This window comes from Mustela nigripes, chromosome 3 (genome assembly GCF_022355385.1).
Source record: "Mustela nigripes isolate SB6536 chromosome 3, MUSNIG.SB6536, whole genome shotgun sequence".
Classification (NCBI taxonomy): domain Eukaryota; kingdom Metazoa; phylum Chordata; class Mammalia; order Carnivora; family Mustelidae; genus Mustela; species Mustela nigripes.
Genome location: NC_081559.1, coordinates 110,968,808 through 110,988,709, shown reverse-complemented (window position 1 = coordinate 110,988,709; position 19,902 = coordinate 110,968,808). Strand labels below are relative to the sequence as shown.

Here is a 19,902-nt window from a genome sequence, read left to right as displayed (position 1 = left end):
AGGTATAACAGAAATTTGTATCTGAACAATAAACAGTATAAACTATAGCTCAGTTTTTTGGTAAAGTCATAAGTGATATAGTAGTCACTTTTCCCTTAACTATACTCTTTTTAGAAGGACAGCAGAATAATCTGTTTACTTTTTCTCCAAAGAACAGAGTTGGTTCTTCTCACTTTAGAACATTCCATGAACCTGGGTACCTAGGTGGCTTAGTCGGTTAAGTGTCTGCCTTTGGCCCAGGTCATGATCCCAGTCCTGCATTGGGCTCCCTGCTCAGCAGGGAGTATTTCTCCCTCTCCCTCTGCCCTTCCCCACCCCTCCACCCCACCCCCCCAGCACATCCCCTCGCTCATTCATTCTCTCTCATGCTCATACACTCTCTCTCTCCTTCTCAAACAAATAATTAAAGTCTTTAAAAGAAAATAAACAAAAAACGGATTCTCTTCTGCAGAGTTCTTTTGGAGATCCAAAAGACTAGTTCTGGATAAACTAGTTTTAGTTTATCTAAAAGAAATAAAATTTTATTTATCTCTCAAATCAAATCTTCATCTCTATAATTAAAGTCTCTAGTATTTCAGAATCTTAGTCACTGTTCAATCCCCAAATAAGACAGGTATTTCCCACAGAGACAGGGTTCAGCTTGGTTAGATTCCAGGAGGGACTCAGGTCAGCCATAAGAAATAGAGCACCCTAGTGAGAAAAAGATAAACCAGCAGGGACTACCACGATTCCCTGGTTCCTATCAAGGTTATAACAAAGAAAGAACTCTGTGTGAGCAAAAACACAGTTCACAGAGCTCTAAAAATTAATAAGACTTTGACGTTTGTTTTTAAATGTGATCTTTTTCAGCAAAAGAAATAAACATGTACCCTAAGACAACACTAAACCCAGTCCAACAGGCTCATCTTCTGTACTTACTCTGTCGCAGCAACCATCCACTCTTCACAAATGCCATTTTTCCACCTATAAAAGAAACAGCCAATTTCAAAGTTATACCTAGAAAAGAGAATGGCCCATTTAAGCTGTTTTTCACTCACAACACTTCTGACACCAAACATGTGGGGTCTTTCTACATTAAAAACCAATTCTCTGAATCTCAGGACAACAACTAGACGTCTACTGATTCAACTCAGTTCTGACCTAGAATTAGCATCAGTTAAGGGTTCAGTTCCCCAAGAGTGCTCCCACTTTAGAAACAAATTCTAAGTCTCCAGTATTTCTGACCTACAAATTGGGGGTTCCCACAACCTCTCCTCAAATTTGGTAATTTTGCCAGAATGATTCACAGAACTCAAGAACGTGTTTTATTTACCATTTCCTGTTTCTTATAAAGGATACAACACAGGAAAAGCCAGACCGGAAGAGATGCAAAGAGCATCATATGGGTAAGCCTTCCATGCCTTCTCTAGGCACACTGCCCTCTCCCAGCACCTCTATGTGATTATTAACCCAGAAGCTCTTAGAACCCTGGCTTTAGGGGTTTTAAGGAGGTTGCATTAAGTAGGCTGATTGATTAATTACTGACCACTGGTGACTGTACTTAATCCCCAGCTTCTCCCCATCCCTGCAGGTCCAGGGATGGGGCTGAAAGTTCTAATCTTCTAATCACAAGGTTGAGTTCCCTGGAATTTGGCCCCATCCTAAAGTTATCTAGGGGCCCAGCCAGAGTTGCTTCATTAGCATAAGCTTAGATATGGTTGAAAAGGGCTTACTATGAATAACAAGATACTCAGCACCTCTATCTCAGGAAATTCCAAAGGTTTTAAAAGTTCACATATTTCTTGTTTTATCACAAAAATCACATCCATCTGGTTTAACTGTCCATCCTGACCTCCTTCTGTGTCAGTTGAAGAAGGCACCAAAGCCATTTTATTTCACTGGCCATCTGGCATTTACCTAATACCTCCTCAATAGGGACAATAAAACCCCTCCCCACACCTCCCACTCTAGGCTTTTGGCTCAATACTCTGCCCACCTTACTAAATCTAACACCACTCAACAGACATAAGGCACCCAAGGAACACTAAGATTTAGCTCTGTCAAGGATTTGTGACTTCTCCAAACATGCCCAGTGTCCTGGGGCTCTGGGGTCCACTGCTTCAGCTTTATTCCTGGTGTGACCAGTTGAATTCACACAGCCCAGTCAGATGTGCACTAGTGTCAACAAGCCAAGTGGCTGGTCAGAACAGAATTCAAGAAGTCAAGAAAGAGTGTGATAGGGCGCCTGGGTGGCTCAGTGGGTTAAGCCGCTGCCTTCGACTCAGGTCATGATCTCAGGGTCCTGGGATCGAGTCCCGCATCGGGGTCTCTGCTCAGCAGGGAGCCTGCTTCCCTTCCTCTCTCTCTACCTGCCTCTCCGTCTACCTGTGATTTCTCTCTGTCAAATAAATAAAATAAATAAAATCTTTAAAAAAAAAAAAAAAAAGAAAGAAAGAAAGAGTGTGATAAATTTAACTCCATAAAAATAAAAATCTGAGTGGAAAAACAAGTCAAAAAGACAAAAGATTAAGAAAAAACATTTACAACTATATGGCAGCAAAGAGCTAATTTCCTTCACATCCATAGCTCACACATAACAGAAATGACAATCACCCAGCAGTTTACAAGAAAAGGAACCTTAATGAGCAAAAAATTTGTAAGATATTCAATTTCTCTCTTAATTCTAAAGACAAAATTCAAAACACAAGTCACAATATTACCTATCAGATAGACACAAATGAAGAAAACTAGGATACCCAGAAAGGAGTAAGCAAAATGGCAGGAGTGAAAACTGGTACAAACCTCTGGGAGGAAGATTTGACATCCATCAAAATTTTAAACGTTCATAAACTGTGACCCAGAAATTTCACGATTACTAGGATTATGCTTCACTGACAGATGTGCAGAGGTCTACCAACAAATCTGTATATTGGCAATGTATATACGGCAATGTTGCTTATACTGCAAAATACTAGCCCCATCCAAAGTGATCCACTTCAGAAAATGGCTCAAAGGGTACCTCTACAAATGACAGATCATTATGCAGATATGAAAAAGGAGGTAGAAAAATGTGTGCTGATATCTGCACAATTGTTTTGGGGAAGGAATCACAGAAACTCTTAACCACGTGTATCTCTGCGGAGAAGAAATGAGGCAATGCTGTGTATGTATCAGAAAGGAAGGTGACTAGGGGCACCTGGGTCGCACAGTTGGTTGTGCATCCGACTCTTGGTTTCGGCTCAATGAGTGAGCTCACGGTTGTGACATGGAGCCCCACATCAGGCTCCATATGCAGTGAGGAGTCTGCTTTTAACTCTCACTACCCACCTTCCCTTTGCACATACAAGTGCTCTCTAAAATAAATAGATTTTTCGAAAAAAAGAAGAAAAAGTGACTATTCAGTCCTATTACACCTTTCTATTAATACTTAATTTTTTAACAATTTCCATGTATTATATCCTTTTTCTTTCATCAACAGATTTTAGGGGCTCCTTGTGGGCTCAGTTGGTAAAACATGCGATACTTGATCTCAGGGTTGTGAGTTTGAGTTCCATTTTGGTCATAGAGATAACTTAAAAAAATTTTTTGGAATTAAAAAAAATAGGGATACCTGGGTGGCTCAGTCAGTTAAGCATCTGACTTCAGCTCAGGTCATAATTTTGGGGTCCTCAAATCAAGCCCCAAGTCAGGCTCGCCACTCAGTGGGGAATCTGCTTGTGCTGTGTCTCTTTCAAATAGACAAACAAAATCTTTAAAAAAAAAAATAGATCTTACTTGGAGAATTTATTTGGACCATTTTTGTTTTCTACTTTAGCATTTTTAGGTATTCTCTTTAAGGGCTGGAAGGTTAGCAAAACAGAAGAAAAGCCTAAGTGGGCACCTGATAAGAACAAATCAGTCCCCCCACCTTTAATTTTTCCCATGTCTGACTAAATTCTCACCATTCTCCAAACCTTTACAAAATAAGCTACACAAGCTTGGTTCATCCTATACTCCAGCATCTCCCAAATCTCATATATTAAATGTTCTTAATATCCTTGTGATTTCTGCCAACTCATGCTGTCTGTCCTCTCCATGAAAGGAAGTAAGTTTTTCATCTTTCCCCATTTTTCTCCCACACACTCAGGTAAACTAGAAACAGAAAGGCAGTCTCTCCCCTTTTTCTGAGTGCACATAAATGCTGCTCACTGCTGACTAAAAGGGACTAAGCCAAGTGCCGCTGACTAGAGGGCTAACAGCACCTATCACTGACCAGGAAACCCTCCCTAATCCAAGGCTGTTAAGCAAAATGACAGTTTATTATTTAAACCAGGTTGAATGGTTTTCTAAACCTACAGCAAGAAAAGAAGGGGAAAAAACCTTCCTAAAATAATCATTTATTTCAAAACAGACACTATCATATTTTCATCCAACAAATACTGAATGCTAATGTGTGCCCAACCTTGTAGTAGGCACTAAGGACACAGCAGTGACCAAGCTAAAGTCCCTGTTTTCATGTAGCTTACCCTGCAATAAAAGCAACAGATTAAACTTAATTAAAGATGGGTGATGCAATGCTGTAGACAACATTTCTGTAGTGGTGTTATTACCCCAGAGCATAAATCAGTATTCATTCACGCCAAATCCTGAATAATTATACTAAAGTGTCCTACCATCATCATAACATGAATTCTTAATCTGTATTTCATGTGAAAAGGAAAATACCTGGGTATAGACCAAAAAATTATTAGGAGGTATTGGTAGCTACCAAGTCACAATACAATACAATAAAATCTGGCTGAAATGCTATCATACAACTTCACTGGTACTTGATCTGTTGGTGGTTATGTAAAAATAGTCAAAATGTCAGTCCTGGGATAAGAACAGTTACATTTACTCAAAGGTCTTTTAAGAACCTGAGACCAACAACTTTACATACCTGCAAATTTAGTAACACTACTGACCATGAAGATAGGAGTTTAAAAGAGAGTTCATGCTAAAACCATGAGGACCTAGAGATTTCCTATTATCTACAAATTGTATAGGTCAGCATCTGAGTTGCCAGATATTATACCTCTATTCTCTTAGTACTTACTTCCTGGGAGGTTGGGTTTTACTTTCAGGTACCTGGGTATATAAACATGAAGAAACAGAAATCAATACCAGGCCATTTGAGAAAAAATTTAAAAAGAAAAAAATATATATGGAGTTTAAAGAACATCCTACTAAAGAATGAATGAGGCAAATGGGAAATTAAAGAAGAATTTAAAAAATATATGGAAGCAAATGAAAATGAAAACACAACAGTCCAAAACCTTTGGGATGCAGCAAAGGCAGTCTTAAGAGAAAAGCACATAGCAATACAGGCCTTTCTCAAGAAGCAAGAAAAATCTCAAATATACAACCTAACCTTACACCTAAAGGAACTGGATAAATAATAGCAAATAAAGCCTAAATTCAGCAGGAGAAAATAAAGATTAGAGCAGAAATCAATGATATAGAAATTAATTTAGAAAAAAAAAAAGAACAGAACAATGAAACTAGGAGTTGGTTCTTTGAGAGAATTAGTAAGATTGATAAACCCCTACCCAGACTTACCAAAAAGAAAAGAGAAAGAACCCAAATTAATAAAATCGTGAATGAAAGAGGAGAAATCTCAACCAACACCACAGAAATACAAACAATTAAGAGATTATTATGAGCAATTACATGTCAACAAATTGGGCAATCTGGAAGAAATAGATGCATTCCTAGAGACGTATAAATTACCAAAACTGAAGCAGGAAGAAATAGAAAAACTGCATAAACCTATAACCAGCAAAGACATTGAATCAGTAAATAATCTCCGAACAAAAAAAGTCCAGGGCCAAATTGTTTCCCAGAGGAAATCAACCAAACATTTAAAGACAAATTAATACCTATTCTCCTGAAACTATTCCAAAAAACAGAAATAGAAGGAACTTCCAAACTCATTCTATGAGGCCGTTACCTTGATCCCAAAATCAGACAAAGACCCCACTAAAAAGGAGAAATACAGATCAATATCCCTGACAAGCATGGATGCCAAAATTCTCACTAAGATACCATCCAATAAGATCCAACAGAATATTAAGAGGATTATTCACCATGACCAAGTAGGATGGATTTACTCCTGGGCTGCAGGGGTGGTTCATCACCAATAAATAATCACCGCATCAATAAAAGAAAGGACAAGAACCATATGATCCTCTTAATTGATGCACAAAAAGCATCTGACAAAATATAGTATCCCTTAATAAAAATATAGTATCCCCTTAATAAAAACCCTGCATCACGTAAGGATAGAGGGAACAGACCTAACATCATAAAAGCCATATATGAAAAACCCACTGTGAGTTTCATCCTCATTGGGGAAGAACTAAAAGTTTTTCCCCTAAGGTCAAGAACACAACAGGGATGTCCACTCTCACCATTGTTGTTCGACATAATACTGGTAGTCCTAGCCTCAGCAATCAAACAAAAAGAAGTAAGAGGCATACAAATCAGCAAAGAAGCAGTCAAACTTTCACTCTTCACAACTCTAGAAAACCCAAAAGACTCTACCCAAAAATTGTTAGAACTGATACAGAAACTCAGCAAAGTCTCAAGATATAAAATCAACACACAGAAGTCAGTTGCACTTCTATACACTAATGAAGCAGAAGAAAGAAAAATTAAGGAATCAATCCCATTGACAATTGTACAATTGTACCAATTTACAAATGTACCAAAACCCATAAGATATCTAGGAATAAAACTAACCACTCTGAAAACTATAGAACACTTATGAAAGAAATTGAGGAAGACAAAAAGAAATGGAAAAACACTCCACAAGCATGGAGTAGAAGAACAAACATCATTAAAACGTCTATACTGTCCAAAGCAATCTACACTTTCAATGTAATCCCTATCAAAAAGCATCAGCATTTTTTACAGAGCTGGAAGAAACAATCCTAAAATTTGTATGGATGAACAAAAGACCCCAAATACCTAAAGCAATCCTGAAAAAGAAAACCAAAGCTGGAAGCATCACAATTCTGGACTTCAAGTTGTATTACAAAGCTGTAATTATCAAAACAGTACAGTACTGGCACAAAATCAGACACACAGATCTATGGAAAAGAACAGAAAACCCAGAAATGTACCCTTAATTCTATGGTCAACTAATCTTTGACAAAGCAGGAAATAGCCAATGGAAAAAAGAGAGTCTCTTCAAAAAATGGTGTTGGGAAAATTGGACAGCCACACACAAAAGAATGAACCACTTTCTTTCACCACACACAAAGATAAACTCAAAATGGATGGAAGATGTGGGACAGGAATCCATCAAAATCCTAAAGAGAACACCTCTTTGACTTCTTGCTAGACACGTCTACAAACAGAGGGGAAACAAAAGCAAAAATGAACTATTGGGGGCTGCCTGGGTGGCTCTGTTGGTTAAGCATCTGACCCTTGACTTCAGCTTAAGTCATGATCCAGGGATCAAGCCCAACATCCAGCTCCACACTGAGTGCAGAGTAGGCTTCAGATTCTTTCTCCCTCTTCCTCCTCCTTTACCCCTCCCTGCTCACACTTGAGTATGAGAGCAAGCGCACATACAGTCTCTCTAAAGAAATAAAATCTTAAAAAAAAAAAAAAAAGGAATACTGCAACTTCTTCAGGATAAAAAGCTTTTGTGCAGAAAAGGAAACACCAACAGAACTAAAAGGCAACCCAATGACTAGGAAAAGATATTTGCAAATGACATATCAGATAAAGGGCTAGAACCCAAAAATCTATTAACTTAACAAACTCAACACCCAAAAAACAAAAAATCCAGTAAAGAAATGGGCAGAAGACATAAACAGACACTTCTCCAAAGAAGACATACACAAATGGCTAACACACACATGAAAAAATGCTCAACATCACTTGGCATCAAGGAAAATAAAAATCAAAACCTTTATGAGATACCACCTCACACAAGTCAGAATGGCTAAAATGAACAAGTCAGGAAACAACAGATGTTGGTGAGGATGTGGAGAAAGGGGAACCATCTTACACTGTTAATGGAAATTCAAGTTGGTGCAGCCACTCTGGAAAACAGTATGGAGGTTCCTCAAGAAGTTAAATATAGAGTTACCTTAAAACCCAGCAACTGGGGCTGCCTGGGTGGCTCAGTGGGTTAAGCCTCTGCCTTCAGCTCAGGTCATTATCTCAGGGTCCTGGGATCGGGTCCCGAATCGGGCTCTCTGCTAGGCAAGGAGCCTGCTTCCTCCCCCACCCCCTCTGCTTGCCTCTCTGCCTACTTGTGATCTCTCTCTGTCAAATAAATAAAATCTTAAAAAAAAAAAAAAAAAAACCAGCAACTGGACTACTAGATATTAACCCCAAAGATGCAAATGTAATGATCCAGAAGGGCATCTGCACCCCAATGTTTATAGGAGTAATGTCCACGTCAGCCAAACTGTAGAAAGAGTTGACATGTCCAATGACAGATAAATGGATAAAGAAGACCTGGTGTGTGTGTGTATGTGTGTGTCTAGGTATGTGTGTAGCTATCTATAATAGAATATTACTCAACCATCAAAAAGAATGAAATCTTGCCATTTGCAACAACATGCATGGAACGTCATTGGGTATTATGCTAAGCAAAATAAGTCAGAGAAACACAAATACCATTTAATTTCATTCATATGTGAAATTTAAGAAACAAAACAAATGAATATAGGACAAGGGAAGGTACAAGAAAAGAAAAATAGAGAGGGAGCCAAAGCACAAGAGACACAGAACTCCGGGAAACAAACTGAGGGTTGCTGGAAGGGAGGTAGGTGGGAGGAGGTAACTGGGTGATGGGCATTAAGGAGGGCACTTGATGTGAAGAGCACTGGCTCTTATATGCAACTGATGAATCACTAAATTCTACCCCTGAAACCAATAATGTGCTATATGCTAACTGGATTGAATTTAAATTTTAAAAGTTAAAATAAATAAATAAATAAAGGGCACCTGGATGGCTCAGTGGGTTAAAGCCTCTGCCTTTGGCTCGGGTCATGATCCCAGGGTCCTGGGATTGATCCCCACATCGGGCTCTCTGCTCAGCGGGGAGCCTGCTTCCTCCTCTCTCTCTCTCTGCCTGCCTCTCTGCCTACTTGTGATATCTGTCAAATAAATAAATAAAATCTTAAAAAAAAAAAAGCTTCTACATCAAGAGGACATCATTATCTTTAATGTGCCTATAAAAAATAATTCAAAACCATTAGAGTAAGAGAAAATTAGAGTATTACAAGGCTGAAAGAAACAAACTGGAATTAGCAATAGAAAATCGTGTGGGTTGGGGGGATTTTTGTTCTTTTTAAGTAAATTCCATGCGGTGTCTTGGAGCACAACACAGGGCTTGAATGCATGACCTGGATATTGGACCTGAGCTGAGATCAAAAGTTGGACACTTAACCTATTAATCCACCCAGGTGCCAGAAACTCATGACTTCTTGAAAAGGGGTAATTCTTCTGTGGACTCAAGTAGCTTTTTCTCTGGTATCATCCTATCTTTAGTCATTCTGTGGGACAATCTCACATGTACCCCTGCATCCAGATTTTTATCTCTGATACTGGTCTCCTCTAAAAGGAATCAATGCTCCCTGAAAATGAGCTGGTTACAACTTAGGGACAGGAAACCTCAAGATGTGCCTACTACCAAAAAACAAAGATACTTTCAGGAATGCCTTTAGAAAGGATAAAGAAGCAAACCAGCTGAAGGAAGGGCTTCTGATAATGCCAAATTGAGAACAATAATTATAATTCATTAGAACCAACTGAGAATGAAAGGCATCCTTAGTATAGATGAGTAAAAATCAAATACACTGCTATGAAATGTGTCAGAGAAAACACAATTTCCAATGTGAGTTCGGATTTCCTTCAACAAGGGATGGGGTGGGGGGGGTTAAAATTTGTTTAAATACTTTGATTTGTATACCTTCTCCTCACTAGATAATTCAAATGGTTATTACAGTAATAGAGATCTTTGTCATGTTTACTAGAACACTACAATTTCTTTTTTTTTTTTTTTAATACAATTTCTTTTTTAACAGGAAGTCTGGACTTCTGAGTTAAGGACTCAACTGTACAAAATTTATGCAGTAGGGAATATCAGAGGAACAGGCTTTGAAACAGCCTAAAACAGGCTACTGGGAAGAAGGATGTTCAGGAAACGAACCTTGGACTCACACCCTCAGGAATACACTTGAGTTTGGTTACTTGCACTTGCTGAGCAGGCACTTACAAGTCAAAAGACACCAAGAAAAGATTAAAGCCCCATGATAATAAAAGCCTCCTAAAACCCCTTGTGAGATCTTCACTCTAATTAGGCAATACCATCTACTGCAGCACATCTTCTTGGGGGACTGAAGCCTGGGCATTTTGCCATCTAGCAGAGACTGCAAGGTGGGCACTCATCTGAATGTAGGAGAACAAGTTCTTTATCCCCATTAAAGAGATGTGTGTCCTTTGACTGTGCCTACTAGCCTCTTCTGTCAGGCATCACTTTGGTATCATGACCACCACATGAAGCATATTGCCTCATCAGCCTTAGTCTCAGCCTCTAAAACAAGAGAACCCTTGCCTCTGGCTCCCAACCCATAAGCAACATGTAACACAATACAGATCCTCCATATAAGATACACCAAGGGCTTATAAATAAGATACACCAAAGGCTACAAGTACTTAAATAAGCAGCTGCCATCAACTACACCTTAAATGGCCCATGTCACCTAAGCTGGACCACAGCTGCATCTTTCTATCTAGAGTCTGCACCCTGCCAGGCTCCTGAATCCTGACCACAGAGCAGAGGGAGAAGGGACATTATCTATCACTCAGCCTACTTGCCCTCAGCCCTACAGAGCACTCATATGCCTAAAAGAAGTACCTTACTCATCAGCCTAGCCCAATTCCTGACCCCAGATCCTGCTAGCCTGTCCTGCCTTGAGAGTACCTGGAAACAGTGCTGGTGGGAGAGGGTGGTGGGGGGCAGACTTTAAACATCTATAGTCTCATTTTCCCTCTGCGTTAAACAGAAATATTACATAGATATGTAAAGTCCATATTTCTTGTTACTAAACACTGGAATTCACAAGAGAATTATTTTCACAGAAGGCACAACAGTAATATTAAAATGAGGATCCAAGACAAAAGAAATACCAGTAATGTCAAGATCACCCATGCAGGTGACTGCTTTGCTATTTTCAACATTAATGATGGATTACAAGGAGCACAAACAACTAAATCTCCCTCCTGAAATGCAACTAAAGTGAGTTAAGGGGAAAACAGGGCCTAAATCACAAAGACAAAAACACCAACAGCAGGGACAAAAGCAGATGACCCGTGTTCAAATCCTGACTCACTCATTTATAAATAAACTTGGGGGTTGGGAAATAAGTAAATAAATAACCTTGGGCAAGTTACCTAACTTTTTCAAGCCTTAGTTTCTTGATCTATACAATGAGAATACCAACAACTACTTGACATTTGGAAAACTGGGTGAAAGAACATGTGTTTGGCATAGTGCCTGACATTACTAAAACTCAAGAAATGGGAGCTGCTCACACAGCAATTATCATTATTATCACTTTACTTCCTCACTAGCCACATGACTAAAATTTGTCCAGAACATTCCAGAAGATAGTAGCACATTACACTGCTTCTCAAATGGCTTAGAAGACTTAATAAAGATGCCCTTGAAGGTTAAAATTTGAATACATGTACACTAGAAATAAAAGCAAAAAACAAAAAACCTTGCAGAACACATAACCAAATCCATCCCTTAAGGAACAGGAATATTTCTTTGCCTTACCTTGCTGAATTCCACATTACTTCACAACTTATTTCAGCATTCCACTATTTCTATCCTGGAGCAAGATCTATTGCATAAACTAAAACTCATCAGATAAAAGTCCTGAGGTTGGTCTCTAGACAATAAAACACCAGCAAACTAACTACCTGCAAAATACCCACATTACTCACAGGCCAGTAAATCTATAGGAAGTTTTTAAATATAAATCATATTCAGCAATTCAAATTAGTTTAAATGTGAACTCAAATCATTTTAAAAACACTGAATCCAAGGGTACCTGGGTGGCTCACTTGGTTAAGCATCCCACCTCTTGGTTCCAGCTGAAGTCCTGATCTCAGGATCATGAGATCAAGCCCCATGTGCAGATGTGCACTCAGCATAGAGTCGGCTTCAGATTCCTTCTCCCTATCCCTCTACACCCCACTTCATGAGTGCACACGCACTCTCTAAAATAAAACCTTTAAAAACAAAACAAAACACTGAATCCAAAAGACATCAATTTTAACAGGTAGGAAGAATATTCCCTTTGGAATCTGGCAGTTCTGAGCTCTACCTCTTACTAACTGCTATGACTATGAGCATAAAAGCAAACCTCCCAAGCCTCACTTTCTTACCTATATGACAGGACATTACTAGTTATCTCATGAGGTTAAGTGTGACAGTTAACTGAGATAATATGCCCAAAGAGCCCCATATGAGGCACTCCAAAAGAGAGAACAGCTATAATTACAATACTATCTTGTTCTAAGAAGTGCAATTCAAGGCTGTCTACAACTGACTCACTCACAATACACTTGTTCCTCTAGCTAGTCCTCTCTGTACTTTAACTGTAAAAGTGACTACCTTATCAAAGGAAGAAAAACTCTGTTCTTCAAAAATGATAATGCAGGGGCACCTGGCTGGCTTCATCAGTAGAACATGCCACTCTTGATCTCAGGGTTGTGAGTTTGTGCCCCACATTGAGTGTAGAGATTACTTAAAAATAAAATCTTTAGGGGTGCCTGGATAACTTGGCTTTGGCTAAGGTCATGATTTCATGGGGTGTGAGACTGAGCCCTGCCTTAGGCTCTGCACTTAGCACAAAGTCTGCATGAAGATAATCTTCCTCTGCCTTCCTCACTCTGTGTGTGTGTGTGTGTGTGCGCACACACGTGCGCACACACACACACACGCATGCACTCTCGCAATGTATAAATGTTTAAATAAAATCTTAAAAAAAAAAAAAAGAACGATATTGTAAAGGCAACAAGAATTCCCAAGTGCCTCTAAATACAGGGAACAAAAACTGGATGATACATCATCATTTAGTTCATATATAGCACTGACCATTACCATGTAGCAACCACTTCTCAATAACAAGCCTAATATAGCACTCATCAAAGGAGAGACACGCTGGACAGGCAAGAAAGCTCAACTTTCTATCCTCACCATCAAATTCAGAAGCAAACATACAACCAATGAAACACAACTAACCCTCATTTTGTAATATGTTTATTTTATTCTCTGAAGTTTTTCATAGTTACAGACACTAATAATTTTTAATTTCTTTAGACATCTGGAAAGGAAAAAAAGGCAGAGTTAAGGAGAAAGAACCCAAATATTTATGTAGAGTGGCAAGCTGGGAAGCTCAGAAAAGTTTCTAGAGGCAATCAGAAAAGAACACTCTATCTTCCAGAGAAGTAATATGACTATCACACAGAGTGTTATCTGTTCTTCATTCTATAGAATGATGTACAAGTTTCATAAATTCAGTCCTTGAGATTATTAGGAATTTTACCTACAGAATATGCCAACACAATTAAAAATATGCTAGTGAAGAACCTCTGTCAGGTTCTGAGTTCTTTTCTGCAGCTTCCTTTAGTAAGCATATACTGAACACTAAGTTGTCTGCCAGGACCATCCTGAAGCATTCTGAATTCCTGCCCTCAGAGATCAATATGTTGGGGAGGGGCAGGGGAGTCAAGTATAAAAATCACTAATGCGAAAAATAAACCCCAGGCATTCTCATTGCCACGTATAGGCTGGCCCTTAAGACAATCACATATATTTTGGTCATTGATCTGTTCGACAAATAATGACGGCCACAATAAGCAGCTGACAGTCCTCGTCAGCTAGGGCCCTAATTCCCCTTGTGACTTCAGACAACTCATTTCCTGCACTGGCTATAGCTTCCTCAAAGACCAAGAGACCCAGAACTTCCCCCCTTTCATTATAAATACTCCAGCCTCTGTCAGTGACTCCACCCTGTCCTAGTCAGAAGAGGTTTTAAAGAAAAAAAAAAAAAAAAAGATTCTCGGGGGCCAGGAGTCAATGGCGTTGGGAATTAACCGCGTTCCTCTAGATTTCTTGACAGTATGGCCATTATACCGCATACCCTCCACACGCCCTGAAAAACAGGAACTTACTATTCCTTCATTTTTACGAAGCCTCTTCTATGTAAATACTTTACATTTGAGATAAAAACAAAAAACTCTCTGCCCACACAAAATAAAAACCCTGCGCTCCGGAGTTCCCGATCTGGCTGAGTGAAAAGATCAAACGTGAAAAAAGGTAATGTGCAACCAAAAGTCCTAAGACTAACCACCAACCACTACAAAGCCAGAAATAAGTGAAAGGAAGTGGGGGCCAGTCGCACCCGCGAGTCCTCAGCTTCAATGCTGCTCTGTTCCTAAGGAGAGTGCAATCTCGGTGCGGGCAAGGCAGCAACTAGGCTCTGGGAGACCCGTGCAGGCGGAAAGGTGGCGGGCCCGCGGGGAGCACCTGAGGGAACGGGGACAGCAGCAGGAGAGCTCGGGCAGGACTGGGCAGCTCAAGGGGAAGCTCTGGAGAGGCCGACACCAGAGAGGGGAGAAGGGGCGTGGGTCGGGGATCTCCTCAGAGGGGCGCCGAGTGGGTGGCGCTGTAGGAGGCGCCACAGGGGCTCGGAAGAGGAGGGACGCTCACCGGGAGGAGGGGGTGCTCTTGGAGGGGTGCGGGTCTGGGCGGCTCTACAGGGGAGGGCACGACGGCACCAAGGGCCGAGAACAGTGCCTCCCGAGCGGCTTGGAGCTGCGCAGCTCTAGCCTGGCCGAAGCCGAGGGGGTCCGCTCCGAGGGGGACGGGATGGGCGGCTCTAAGGAAGGTTCTGGAGGAGTCGACACGGGGGAAGAAGAGGGCACGCGGAGCGGCACCGCTCCAGAGGAGACTCTGGTGGGGCCAACACCAGGAAGTGAAGAAAGAAGGTGGGTCCGGGGAGTCTGGGGGGTCGCCTCAGACGCGCGCCGAGGGAACGCCGCTAGAGGAGGCTGGGATCTACGCCGGGGAGGGGCGGGCCGCTGGGTGTAAGGTGGGGTTCTCTCCGAGGGATGCGGGGCTGGGCGGCTGTACGAGAAGTTCTGCAGGGACCTACACCCGGGAAGGGGAGGACGCGCGGAGAGGGACGACTTTCTCACCAAGGCTCTAAGGGACCGACGCCGAAGACGTGCGGGACCGCGGGTAGAGAAGGGATCGTCTCCGAGTGGTGACAGGCTGGGCGACTCTAGGGAAAGGACTCAAAGGAACCGACTCTGGACGGTGGGGAAAAGAAGGGACCCTGGAGTCGCCTGGACCGGATGAACACATTTACCTGCGAACTCTCCAGCCGCCGCGGAGCACCGAAGCAGGACGCGTGACCGCTAGGACGCCACTGGGGTTCCTGGGGTCCGACTGCCTCACGCCTAAGTCCGGGCCGCTGTGCAACGTCACACCTCCCCGCGCGCATGCGTCCGGCCGCGCGCCCGGAATAATCGCGGAGGCAGTGGCCGAGCACGGGTAGTCATAGGAGGGAGGGGAGGGACTTGAGGCATCCTCAACTTTGCTTAAGTGGAGGTTTAATTTTCAACTGAAAAAGTTGTTTGCACCCTGGTCTTTGTCCAATTGCCATCCTCCAATAAAAGGAGCCAGGGCTGCTTAGAGAAATGAGTGGCTCTAGAACTATAGCAGCGAAAGCACAACCTGAGCCTGGAGCTTGATGTAGAAGTAAGAAATGCTCAAAAAATAAAATCATGGAGGCATGTCAAAGGACACAGGAATAAACCTGAAAAAGCTCCCCATGGTGAAATCTGGAACAACTTGAGAACCAAAATAAATTATGTAGTATTAGGTTATAACAGAGTATAAAACAAATATAAGAGTCCTTTTTTTTTTTTTTTTTTTTTTTTAGATTTTATTTGTTTATTTGACAGACACACATCACAAGCAGGCAGAGAGAGAGGAGGAAGCAGGCCTCCGGCTGAGCAGAGAGCCCAATGTGGGGCTTGATCCCAGGACCTGGGATCATGACCTGAGCCGAAGGCAGAGGCTTTAACCCACTGAGCCACTCAGGCGCCCCCGGAGTCCATTCTTTTGAAAGTAAATGGTTAAATTAATGAAGAAAAAAGGTTTTTTTTTTTTTTTTAAGATTATTTATTTATTTATTTATTTGCCAGTGATAGAGGGAGAGAGAGCGAGCAAGCACAGGCAGACAGAGAGGCAGGCAGAGGCAGAGGGACAAGCAGGCTCCCTGCGGAGCAAGGAGCCCGATGTGGGACTCGATCCCAGGACGCTGGGATCATGACCTGAGCCGAAGGCAGCCGCTTAACCAACTGAACCACCCAGGCGTCCCAGAGAAGTTTATTTTTAATAGAAGAATTCTAATAATAATAATAATAATAACTCCAGAGGGAGTATAAACCTCCACCCACATATCTCTGAATCTGCATAATTGCTTCCTCTCAAAGAGAGGGAAGAAAATAACTTTACAGTGGAGAAACCTGAGAAACACTACTCAACCATGTGATAAAAATTGACATCAGCCATGGTAAGTCATGTTGATAATATTTACCTTTGACATGGTGTGATGAAAAGGTCACTTTTCCTTTGGCCTTCCTTCCAAAAAAACTACAGTCCCAATCTAACCATGACAAAAACATCAGACAACTCCTAATTCATGCATGTTCAACAAACTACCTCACCAGTACTCCTCAAAAACTTTAAAGGTCATGAAAAACAAGGAAAGACTGAGAAACTGTCAGATGCAATGGGGGATCCAGGGTGGAATCCTGGAAAAAACTGGTAAATTCCAAATGCTTGATTTTGAATAATAACAATTACTTGTAATTTTTAGTTTTGATAATTGCACCGTGATTATGTAAGATGTGAACTTTATCTGAAACTGAGTGAAGAGTATACTAACTTTTCTGCAAATTTAAAATTATTCCAGGAGCATCTAGGTGGCTCAGTCAGTTAAACATCTGCCTTCTACTCAAGTCCTGATCCAGGGTCCTGGGATGGAGCCCTGCACTGGGCTCCCTACTCATCGAGAAGCCTGCTTCTTTCTCTCCTGCTCCCTGTCTTGAATAAATACATATCTTTTAAAAAATAAAATAAAATTATTCCAAAATAAAATAAAAAGTTTATTTTTAAAATAAAGAAGATAATGGTGGGAAATAGAGAAATGTTAGTGATCTTTACTGCTAAACTTTTAAGATGGCTTTAAGCCCCTGTGGTGCCTCTGGGCTCAAGGTAGGGACCCTTCCTGGGAAGTAGCCTGAGGGAACTTCCCACCACCCTCCTCCTCAAAGGTGAATTTTGTAAACATTTATTGAGCTATACACTTAAGATTTGTTTTTCTGTGATAAATAGCAAACATTCAATTGAGTAAATTTAAAGATCAAATTGATTTTATTTAACGATTCATGAATCGGGCAGCATCACATCTAGCAAATAGAAAGGAGCTCCAATGAGCTATAGAAAAGGAAAGGTTTTTAAAGGTGGAAGAAGGATAGGAAAAGAAAATTGTCAGCAAAGAATGCATTGTTTCAAGCAAGGTTACCTTCCTCAAAGAGATCAAAATGGGTCTATCAAGAGGATTATCTCATTTATGCTTACCAGACAATTCCATGTTATTCCTGGGAGGTTGAAACTACAATTAGATTAGGTATTAAATCTTTTTTTGCTAGTGTAGAATTTAGCACAAGTGACTCCATTTTGGGACTGCTTTCTCATTTTTAACATCTACCAGTAAACTTTCTCTCTCTCGCTCTTTAAACACACGTGCGCACACACACACACACACACACACACACACACACACCTTTGGGAAGGCCTACAGTTAATGGTCTTTAAAACTCCAAACTCTGATGGCAAGAGCTCCTGTCTTAACCCAGCTCCTCTCTGAGGAGAAATTCAGGATGGGGAATACTGTGATGCCTTCCAATCTAATCTTTTGCAAAATAGAATGACTTAGTCAACAACAGAGTTTGGAATCATCTAGAATTTTTCCTGGTTCCCACTTGATGAGGATGAGCTTGAGCAAACTGAGTGACATCACTGAAGTTCCTGACCCTCTCTCAGTAAAGCAATAAAGCTAACCCTATCTTCTGTGTTAGTTTGGTATCTTGCAAGGTTTGGATTTGGAGTGTTCAAAATACACACATTGTCTTTAAGTGATGGGATCCATAGGGATGACTTATTTCTTCCTCATTCTTTGCTGTATTTTCCAGATTTTCCTCAATTAATCACTTAACACTTAATTTAAAAATCATTTAGATAAGGGCACCTGGATGGCTCAGTGGGTTAAGCCCCTGCCTCCCACTCATGATCTCAGGGTCCTGGAATTGAGCCCCGCATTGGGCTCTTTGCTCACAGGGAGCCTGCTTCCCCCTCTCTCTCTGCCTCACTCTCTGCCTACTTGTGATCTATCTCTCTCTCTCTGTAAAATAAAAAAATAAGTAAATAATTTTTTCTTAAAAAATACATAAAATAAAATCATTTAGACAAGAGGAAAAAAGTAATACATGTGTGTAAATATATATATGTATGTGTGTGTGTATGTGTGTGTGTATATGTAACTTTTTTAAGTAGGCGTCATGCCCACCATGTAGCCCAACACAAGGCTTAAACTCACAACTCTGAGATCAAGACCTGAGCTGAGATCAAGAGTTGGCCACTTAACTAGTTGAGTCACCCAGGTGCCCCAGAAAAAAGTAATACTTGAATCTAGTTTGGCTTATGTAGGTGATCCAGGACCTGGAGCAGGAAATATCTCCTAGTAAGTTTTCTGGTTTAGCAATATTGGCTTTCTTTTCTTTCTTTTTTTTTTTTTTTTTAATTCTCCAATCTCTTTAATGTGAATTCAGGTCAAAACAGTTTTCTTAGGCTATTAATACACTATTTCACCTTATGTGGCAAAGCACATAAGAACTCACCAGCACCATACCTTGTGCATAGTTAAAAACACAATTCAATAAATACCAATTGAAAAATCATAGTGTGCCAGTCCTGGTGATATGAAGAACAGCAACACTCAGATCCTAATCATCCTGGACTCCTCGGATTCCATAAATAGAGGTAAATGAAATTCTTCTCTGGAGTGTTCTGACATGCTCACAAGTCACCAGTGGATCAGAGAAAGGTTTCAGGACACTCTCACAAGGAGCAGTCACCAGTAAATTGGCTTGCTGTCCAAGTCTGCTGATAATAAAAGTACAGGAAGAAGAAGGCCAACTGCAGCTAAGAACACCTAATTTCCAGCCCCATTATCTGCCAATACTGAGTATGTAGCCTCTGGTCTAGTACTGAAATGGGGTTTCAAAGAGCTACACTGGCACTCTGCATTCATCAGTCCCTGGCTCCATGGCTCCATAGAATTTGTGGTCCTCAACTCAATCAAATAAAATTTTATGCTAATTAGCCCTGCTCCCCTTTTTGCCCCAATTATAAGTACTGAAACTGAAAAAAGGAAGTGTAAGGTTTTTGTGGTATGAGAAGAGAGAAGAACCACATGGTCTTCTCAATTGATGCAGAAAGCTTGCAGCCTTCCCGTTAAGATCAGGAACAAGACAAGGATGCCCACTTTCACCACTCTTGTTCAACATAGTATTAGAAGTCCTAGCAACAGCAACCAGACAACAAAGAGAAATAAAAGGTATCCAAATTGGCAATGAAGAAGTCAAAATCTCTCTCGTTGCAGATGACATGATTCTTTATATGGAAAACCCAAAAGACTCCACCCCCAAACTACTAGAACTCATACAGCAATTTAGCAACGTGGCAGGATACAAAGTCAATGTGCAGAAATCAGTGGATTTCTTTTACACTAA

General features: G+C 40.9%; 1 protein-coding gene across 2 annotated transcripts in view; it reads right to left on the bottom strand.

The window, feature by feature from the left end:
• Window positions 1–15,551, bottom strand: part of PLEKHB2 (pleckstrin homology domain containing B2) — a 47,037-nt gene extending 31,486 nt beyond the window's left edge. Inside the window, exons 1-2 of one of the 2 annotated variants that reach the window (XM_059394520.1) lie at window positions 15,408–15,551; window positions 919–963 (exon numbers count right to left, since the gene is read on the bottom strand). In XM_059394520.1, coding sequence (XP_059250503.1) covers window positions 919–955 — 37 coding nt within the window. In that variant the 5' untranslated portion in view covers window positions 956–963; window positions 15,408–15,551. The remainder of the gene's footprint in view (window positions 1–918; window positions 964–15,407) is intronic. The other variant, XM_059394519.1, reaches the window with a different exon arrangement.
• Between the last annotated feature and the right edge of the window lie 4,351 nt (window positions 15,552–19,902).